Source organism: Cephus cinctus, unplaced genomic scaffold, assembly GCF_000341935.2.
Source record: "Cephus cinctus unplaced genomic scaffold, Ccin1 Ccin1_scaffold0857, whole genome shotgun sequence".
NCBI lineage: Eukaryota > Metazoa > Arthropoda > Insecta > Hymenoptera > Cephidae > Cephus > Cephus cinctus.
Window position 1 is genome coordinate 999666 of NW_014333443.1, and position 9861 is coordinate 1009526.

At 45.9% G+C, this 9861-nt stretch overlaps 1 protein-coding gene across 3 annotated transcripts in view; it reads left to right on the top strand.

Annotated features, from left to right (window-relative positions):
* LOC107270988 (protein vestigial) overlaps positions 1–9861 on the top strand; it is a 38151-nt gene that overhangs the window by 17334 nt on the left and 10956 nt on the right. For 2 of the 3 annotated variants that reach the window (XM_015746514.2, XM_015746515.2), the window contains exons 2-3: positions 7803–8013; positions 8183–8335. In XM_015746514.2, the coding sequence (XP_015602000.1) occupies positions 7803–8013; positions 8183–8335 (364 nt within the window). Of the gene's footprint in view, positions 1–7802; positions 8014–8176; positions 8336–9861 lie in introns of all 3 variants that reach the window. The other variant, XM_015746513.2, reaches the window with a different exon arrangement.

Sequence of the window (9861 nt, forward strand, 5' to 3'; positions counted from 1 at the left end):
TATTACAAATCCCTTAACTAGTGTTGCGGGTAAGTAAGTAGAATTCCTAATAGGCAAGGGATCGCAATATAAAATTGTTAGGCCTAAAACGAGCAAGTGAAATTTACCTTTCGTTAAAGGGTTAAAGGTTAAGTAGAAAATGTCGTATACATTCCTGGCGGAAGACAACACACACGAGCACACGACACTCGAGACACAGTCTGCCGCAAAGGAGCGCGTAGCTACTTCAGAAGCTTCCCGTATTAAAGAGCCCTGTAAAATTATAGGAACGACGAGCCATGGAATTTGTTAATATAACCCACTACGCTTCAAGCATCCGTAGTGTTTAACGACAAAGTGCCATATTCAAGTAGATCGACATTAAACAACTGTACGTCGAATCATTAAAAAAAAAAAACGTTAAAAATCATATGACGAGTGTCAATCTTGTAAAAAGAGAACATTCCGTTTTTTTTTCGAAATGTAAAATTCATAAAGAGGACACCCGTTACATTGCAGTAAATAAGACGCGGTGGGTCTTAGAATCAGCACCGCTCGTTCAAGAATTAACGACAACGTCTAGGCAACTAAGTCTCTTTGAAGATGCGCGATAGTCGGTAGTCAATGGGCAACCAGTAGACCGCTTTGTTGAACGTGGTGAGAATACTCTCATCATTTAGTCGCCATTGCGATTGCACCGAGAAGAGTACATTTCCGATGCGTCTAGAACGGAACGTCGAGCCATTAGAATTGAATTGAATAAGCCGCTTTTCTTTGCGGCAAACCACGCAAGTGAGACCGGTAGGTAACAGTAGAGACAGCATTAGTCGAGCAGTATACATATACTATGCTATCCGACAGACGCGATACTAGCACATTAGTTCGTAAGCTCTCTCGACCCGGCGGCGCCACCGTCGCTAGAAAATTCTACTACAAGTTTCATGAATCCGTTACCCATGGCAATTAATCGACACAGTTCTGTAGTTCCGCTGAAAATGACGTTTGGTGAATTAACACAGAGAAATCATAACCCAGGTACGTCACAGTGATAACCAATAATTTAATTCACCATATAAATACCAGCCAGAGATATACGAATGACTGGAGCGTTACGCGATAAAATAAAAAACCTAGCAGTGAAACGTCACACGAGTTACAGCCTATGCTGAAATCGCATGACAAAATGAATCGTTGCGACATTGTTGGGATATGCGACAATTATCGTTGTACCACAGCCATATCTCACACACGCCAAGCAACGCGTTTTCATCCGTTTACTTTTGCTGCCTTGACTACTTGTATATAGTATATATATGTAACATATATGTATTGTATACCAGTCAATGTCGAGTATCCGCGATACTTTGTCGCCGTGGGACAAGCAATCACAAGAGCATCAGTAAGAGAGTAGCCAAGGTGTTCTGTAACGTTGCATTCCACAGGGCTGTATAGTTTTTCGTTCTAGACCAGCGAGACTTATTTCTTTGAGACGCATCAGCACAGCAACGCGCAGAAAGGTTGAGCCACCGGTATAGTCAGCAACAGCAATGCACGACGTTGCTCTGCATCGCTACTCTCGGCATTCCCCCTGATTGATCTTTCATCGATCAGGATCTAATGGGTCTTCAATGATTTCCGCTTGTTACGTAGAAAATCCTCATAGCGAGGAGCAGACGTCGCGCATTGAGAATCCTTCGCAATGCTCTAAGCACTTCCCGTGTCCGTCGCGACGCGTCCTCGATTCTAACGGTGCCAATGCAATTCTTAGTTGCATTTTATTTCGCATTGCATTGGTAACATATTGGAGTAGGTCAAGACGCACTCGGAATAATACTGCACTGTAGAGCATAGATTGGCACTGATATATTTGTTATATCTCATCCTTGGTAGTACCACGATATATCAAACGTAATTTATTATTTATGTTTCTCCGTAATCAGTTACTATCTTATGATTAAGAGTATACCTTCTTGCGTTTACCTGGGATTTTTGTTAAACTCGTGTTACGGGGCACGTAATGACAGCGCTTAATAGTCCTTTAACCTCCTATGCACTATGCACCACTATAGTGGCTTTCGCGGATGCGAAAAAATTATAATTTAAGCATCACAGACTTCGTTCCAATGTACTCGTGTAAAGAACAGCATTATCCGTGGCACATTGCAGTGCCGTATCATTTACACGTAATTCGCGTTGAACTCTGCCGTACAGAGAAACAGCCCCGCGGAAAATTCAGCCGTGCCTAAGAGGTTAATATCACGAATGCACGCATGGCTACCTTCTCAATGTTAGATAGTCATCGGTAGATCGGGAGAGTCCTGCGAGGACACGCCACATATTCCAGAACTGGTTTCAGGACTTTCTGGACGCGGCGACTGTAGTATCTAATGGAGTAACGAGTATACCCAGCGTAGAACTACACTGAATATAGGTACTGGCATTTTGGGGCGTCAATATTCTTTGAGTCTGTGTTAATTTTCTTAACTGCCGAGATGACATTTTCTCACCAGCGGGTCAATTGGCTATGGTACAAAATTTTCTTGATCCTCATACCTATCCCGTCTTGGGTAGTTAGGTACCCGTGCAAAAAGGATTTCCTTCGGTTCAAGTTCACGTCCCGACGCCGGGCATCCTTATCGCTGATCTTTATTGTACCCATTGCCCGTAGAGCGTCTTGGACGACGTCTTAGCTCTGGATTACAGCAAGTTTATGCACCCGCATTAACATACGTCCTTGCCACACTGCTGTTTGTTGCACCTTTCTTGCATACTGACTCACAATAAGCCCACTTACAATAGTCATTGGCTCTCCCTATCACTTGGTGCCTTTATACGTCACTTAACTCGTTCCTTTATCCTTTTGCTTTTTGTGCTTGTAACTTCCTCGGGTCAATTAGTCTACCTAAATAGACATCACAATAAAAATTCTTAACCGAGTATCTGAACTTAAAATACATGAGCTTTTTTTTTTACGTCATTTTATTTAACTCCGTATAAGTTTATCCATATTATTATTGTGTTTGGTATTGCCATTGTTGCTCACTAATGTGACAAGGACATTTAGACATTGGGTGTTGGTGAATTCCTTGATACTACCGACCTGCTACTTCTTTATGGATCAAGTAGCAGACCCGGTGTCCACACGATCCCACCGATTCTCACCGATGCCTGAGTTCGTTCGTTTGTATGTTTATCGAGCCGCCCCGCGGCGTTATAGGTATCGAATAAATTGAGAAACACGTTGAAACCCAAAAAAGATCGGTAGCACGTAGAGACATTAGCGAGGTAGGATCGCGCTGCGGTAGGTAGACCAAGTTATAGCCCATGCGTATCGGATCAGAGCTGATAAAGGACACTAAAGACCGTCATTGCCGTATCTGAGATATTCGGGTATGTTTTTTTAACTCAGTCGAGCGGTATAAGACGACCGGCAAATGATCGTTTGGATTACTCGAACTTTCGCTCATTTTTATCTCAGCCATTTTCATCAAATTCCAACTGCACTCCCTACGTACAATATACCAATACTGAAAATTCAACTTTTACCCTTTTTTTTCCAAGTTACAATTTTTACATTCCACTCTACAATAATCGTATACGGTAGTGAAGAGATACGTAGTATCTATTGGATGCAGAATAAAAACCTCGAAAATTCATTCTCAAATCTCCTCCCAAGAAGTTCCTAATGTAAGACATTGAGAAGGAGCGTGCGCGCGTTCGAGCTATGGGACACTAAGAAGAAACGAAGGGATACGAGATGACCAGGACCGGGGACCTTGTCCTCCGCGGTCGCATCCTTTGATGCTGCGCGTACCGATAAGCCGAACACCCCAATAAACAAGAGCAAAAGGAATAACAGGCGCACGAAAAAAACTAAAGGCTAACACACAACACTGACTCTCTCCTGGTCCCTTGGCTTTACGTGCTTCTTACACCTAAAATCCTCTCCCGTAGCCGGTTGACTTACCGATTTGACTTGACTACCAAAAATCGGGAGTGCTACCAGTCGTTGTACCAATTAATAAGAGAAAAACCTTGGCTAAGCGGTATAAATCATAAATCAAATGTTAAAAATAAATGTAGCATTAAGACTGACCTGTAAGATAAAAAATCATTGATATACTTTCCCGTTAATTGAACGTGTCCCTAATTTGTCGAAGCCACCAAGAGAATCATTCTATCCACATTATCGTACGATCCGTACCATCATTTCATCGTACACCTGGCTCAGGATGCGCTTCAGTCCCTCGCTAATGAACTGAGCTTAACCAATGCTAACTTGTTCGCGAGTCCTTATCAATATACTGGGAGGCTGTGGCAGCGTGTCGGAGTCCTCTGATCTCGTCCGTACATACGCATACCCCAACGCGCAGCACTAAGGATGCAGTAAAGGCATTACGCGAGATACAGAGAGAAACAGTAGGTATCCTGCCGACGAATGGTTCGTGTCCGGCAAACAAATTGCGAGATACACCGTTGCGTGGTAGCTTGTTACCGATTTCTACCTTTTGCTTCCGACGGCCTTTGTCGATCATCCCGATGAGACACGAGAGACCCACACCGTCCCACGGATGCATTCTGCGGACACGTACACATTACACGATCCGAATGCGAACCTGCATACGTGTTTGTGAACTCGGCTGTGTAACGTAGTATTTTATTCCTTTGGATCTAGCGATCTACCGTCGATCTCCCACAAGATTCCTATACCCGTAGATCGATGGATCTTGATGATTTATCGTGGACCCGTGGGCGCGAGGGAATCGCGAATCATCAAGCCATAGAGTATTTTAATGGGGACGGGGTTCCACAGGCAGGGGCCGTCATCGGTATCTGTATGGTGGTAGAGCTGCGTGCGTGGAGATGGGAAGTCTTCCATGGGGAGATATGGGGTGTCCGCGTAGATTCAGAGATCTATAAGACAAAAGAGAAAGAAATAAAGACACGAAGTCTTCCTGGTCTCGTTGGTGAGAGACCTAGAGGAGTGATACTGGTGATGGTAAATGCGAAGCTGTGCTGGTACCTATACCCAGCTCTTGTATACCAAGGACCGTGAGGTGGTGCAGAGGTGGGGAGAAGATCGGAGGACGAGAGGAATAAAGGAAGGAGTAGGGTAGCTCGCGCTTTGGAATGCTTTGAAAGACCGCGAGGTTGGTACACACTCTTAGAAATTTAGCTGAACGTGCTGCTACTGCGTCTGGTGTTGCTGCTGCTGCCCCCTGTCCCTAGAGATACTGCGAATACGTGGATGCTGAGGAGCCTGGACCACTCTCATGGAAAGAAAGCCATTGGGCTCTCATAGTGGTAAGAGACTTCGCTAAGAGGGCTCAGATCAACTCGATTAATTACCACATTGTCGTACACTCAAGGATTTACAGTGGTTATCCTTAATGCGTTTTATAGGTTATGGCGCGTACCTGAGAACAACGAGAAATCCCGTGATATATCTGCACGGTGTCGGCGATTAATCCTTCGCTGTACGCAAACTAGATTGATTGTCGATAATCGATAAGACAAACGATATCATCGAAGTAAATTGAATCGTATACGAGTGACTGCTGACAAATGCACGCAATCTTCCCATAAATTCTCGAAAAGTGTCGCAGCCCGATCCTTGCCTCGCTGGTCTCGCGTTCTCTCTCTTCTTAAGGCGAAGCCTTCTACGTTTCCACGAGCAGAAACGTCGTTTGGCATCGCTTTGAGGATGCTGGCGGTGATGTACTACCTCGTGGAATGCTGGCTTCGGGTTTATTAGAGCAGATAATGATAACATCTCGGAGGCGTAGCCCGTTCTCTTGAGTTCTACTCCACGGGTTCTGCTCCACACCCCCACGCTACGCCCGTATTCACGTGCACATAACCTCAAACGTCCCTTCGTGCGAGCATACATCACCGTCAACTTATTTCTGTGCTCCAACGCGGGACCGTTGATGTATGGACGTAATTGGTTAGGCGGGCCATAACGTGGCCGATATAGTACACGCCGAAAGGTCTCTACCACTGCCATCGGTGCTACCGGGGCTATACCGACTATTGCTGCTGCCACCATCGTCAGCATCACCTTCAACCATCATCAACGGGCTCCGGAGTCATGAGCTCGACCAACACGACAGGAAACGTGTAACAGACACGAGGGCGAGTCTGATCGTCGGGGATTGGTGAATTCAAGCTATCGCTCATACACGCCCACAGACTGTCTCGTAGGATTTATACCTAGCCAGAATGGACAATGGCTACCGTCCGTGCTATGTCCGGTACCATAGCTATGCACAGTACCAACCTATTACGTAGCATTTCGATAACGTATGTTCGTCTCTCACGTGACATCCGAGACACAAGCCAAAAGGGCAGAGTGCTGGATATTTTATTGGACAAAGGAAATAGTACAGCAGACCTACGTTACAGTGGATATTCATTGGGTCTTAAGGATGCAGTCCAATGGATGCAGGTGTTATGCTTCAGATTAGATAGAGGATCCCATTTAACGTCGCTGCTTCCTTTTGTCGTTGGGGCTGCTAAGTGTAGCCAGGAGTCTCCTGTCTGTTGCACCAGGTGAAATACTCATCTCGGATACTTCCGGCGGCCGAGAGAACCTACCGCCACCCACGTTATCGCGCGGCCTTCTGCTTTCCTTGGGAATTTCCTCGCGGCCTCTGTCCTATTTCGAATATTTTTCGAAAATGGAGTAAAAAGAAAGGGAAAGAATTCAAGATAGAATGTCGTGACCTGCGCTGGTATTCGCATCGCTCGGATCTAATGAATAGCGGGCACTACGCGTATCTATTTGGTCGCTCTCTCTATACTCTCTATAACCTCTCTCTTTCTCTCTTGCTCCTTGTCTATTTTCTAGCTGTCTCTGTCTCTTTCTCTCTCTCTCTCTCTCTCTACACAGAATCTTAGTAGCTCGTGGTACCCGTGACGATGTTTGTGCGCATAGCATAGCTCTCGCGCTATTTGCAGTCTCTACTGAGAGGGACACAATGGACGCCGACGCCTGGCGTCGCTATGTGCTCAATGGAGGCTGTTTCCAACACCAGTATATCTTACTCGCTGACTCGTAGCCTAACACCTTCAGCCATTCCTGACTCTAGAGTCTACAGATATCAGAGTGAGCTTCTGCCGTGGTATGAGATTCTCTTGCATTCTGCCAAGGCGGATGCCATAAGCTCCTGTCAACGAGCCGCTATTAAATGTCAGTGATACCTGTCAAAGCACTTCTGAGCGTAGTCTTACAGTCAGGATACTTGCGGATCGTTCAATCGCACATTGCGCCGACATCGGATTACTCGCGATTCTCAACGACACCAAGTAATCACAGAGCGACGTGTCTTTCGGGCAAAGGAATAGTTCGAATGCCAGAAATTCGGCCATTGCGCCATTAACGATCCATTCCAGTTGGACAAAAACAGTGAGTAGCAACCCATTGGGCTTACGATTTATGGATATTACAAGATAGGAAGGATTTTTGTAAAAAAAAAATTACAACCTCGTACCAGCGACAATAATTGTTCGTGAATGTTCACTCGGGTAATTTTTGTACTGGGCGGCCATTTCTAAATTTAATCTTTCCCGTGTCTTATTCACCTCTTATTTTCTCCCTTCATTTCTCTCACTGCGACAACTTTCCTCACCTTTCTCTCGACCCGGAATTCTTGCTCGATCGAATCCCGCGCCGCGTCGCGCGACACTTCGCTCAAGACATTACGATCTGCTCTATTTTTCACCGGTAGCGTTCCAAGCGTTCGCACGAGTCACTCGATATATTTTTGCATACGTAGACTCGCGGTACGTGCGCGACTCTTAATTGCCCTACTTCATTACAGTTGAACGTACATCAACGGTCGTTGGAAGCAGCGGGGCTGGAACTCTGCGCCGCCGGCGGAAGTGTACCACAAGGACAGCCGAGCAGTGCAGGCTCGGTGGGATCAGCGCCGAGTCCAGCATCCCCAAGACCAACTCCTCAACCAAGAGCACCCTTAGCCACGACTACATCGCAACCCTCGAGAACGTTAGATGATGATCGTTCAACGGACGGTAAGTGTCTCCTCTAATTTACTCAATAGACTGAATCCAATCAGATCGATATAACCGAATCAGTGATTAAAGAGATATAAAAATCGTCTGAATGAATAAAATACTGTAGATTCAATAGATCCTGAGTTAACTGAACCTAACCTAAAAATATTAACTGTCCTAGCCGTAGGTGCTGGTACCGGTGCTGAAGACTCCGATGATGGTGAGAGTAGGGCGCAATATGTGAATGCGAATTGCGTGGTCTTCACGCATTACCGCGGGGACGCCGCGACGGAAGTTGAGGAACACTTTCAGCGTGCACTGGCACACGACAAGCTCAAAGGTGACTATAAAATCGTATTGCGTTATCGGAATACATAGTTCACAGTAGTTCTCTTTAACTAGCTAGATATACACGTATGTATATAGACATACATACAGACCGCGATTCGGTAAGCCTAGTTGGCGTTGGCGCGAGTAAAGTAATAAAGTGTGCCATTAGCTCGACAAGGCTAACAAGGCCAGTAACAATTGTTCGGCCGTCCTGAAGAGTTAAAAGCCTCCATGTTGATGATGGTGGTGGTGGTGGTGGCGGCGGTGGTGCCAGTGCAGACCACGAGAGCATCCGACCACGTTTGGTGTATACAGGGAGCACAGAAGAGACCCGTAAGGGGATGTTGGGTATAGTAGAATGGAAGTAGCGGTAGGATGCCGAAACCGTGAGAGGTTGTGCGAGAAAGACAAAGAGAAGTAACACGAGTGAAATGGCGATAGAGAGAGAGAGAGATACGAGGATGAAGAAAGAGAGGAAAGAAAAGGGAACAAAGAAGAGAAGTCTTTGGCAAGCGATCAGCCTAGCTGGCTATATCGGTGTCGTTTAAGGCCACATTTATCCCAACCGCTAGTCAGGATCAGTTCACTAGCCTGCTTAGAATTCAAGACAACACGACCTAATTGTTATGTGCCTCTGTCTCCACCCTGTCTCACCCTTATATACTTGCTCTCTCTCTCTCTCGCTCTTATTCTCCTTTGGCTCTTTCTGCACCAGAGCACCATCACGACACTTCACGACACTCCTCTTCATCCTCCTCGTTCTCTCGCTACTTCCCACTCTGCTCCGGCCGTTCTCCTCTCCTCGCCTCACCTCTTGGTACGATCTTATGCGCCAGAAGTGCGGTAAATTAAGAGCTTCTCCACGCACCGCTTTCTCTACGTCTTCAGCCCAGTAAAGCACAGCGCCGGTACAGCAGCACGCGGCGCACCAGAGTAAAGACACCCTGTGACAGTTTTAGCCGCGGTATGCTGCGTACGCGAAACACGACGTAAAGGTGAATCTCACTGTAATGAAAACACCCACGGATACCTAGTACGTGTTGCACATACGTACTTGGATGTACTTGGAGCGCGAAACATAGTAACGGAGAATCGGATTGATGATTTATGGATAATAAGTTTTCTCGGATAACGTATGTACGTTCCTTTGCACGCTGTGGACGATAAAACACTTTACGCGTGTCGTTAAACTGTCTTTGGGTGTATCTATTTTTTTTTACTTTTCGCTTTTTTTGTCCTCATGATTCTTGAGGCCTTTCTTTGGTCTTTTTGGCTATACCCTGACGTCGCTCTTTCTTTATCGTATTCTAATTTAACGTGATATCTAATTACCGAGCAGAAATTGTCTGCCTCCTGGTACATCGTTCAAGAGCGTCGAATGGACGTACGACATCTGTACATATGTTATGTACGTATGTCGTAGGTACACGCGAACTTAATTATACGAGACGCCCGAGCGTCTTCAAAGAAACTGCACGGCGTCGAGATGTAGTGTACTGCAGTCGTTATCCAGGATGAATCGATGACTGGGTGGAT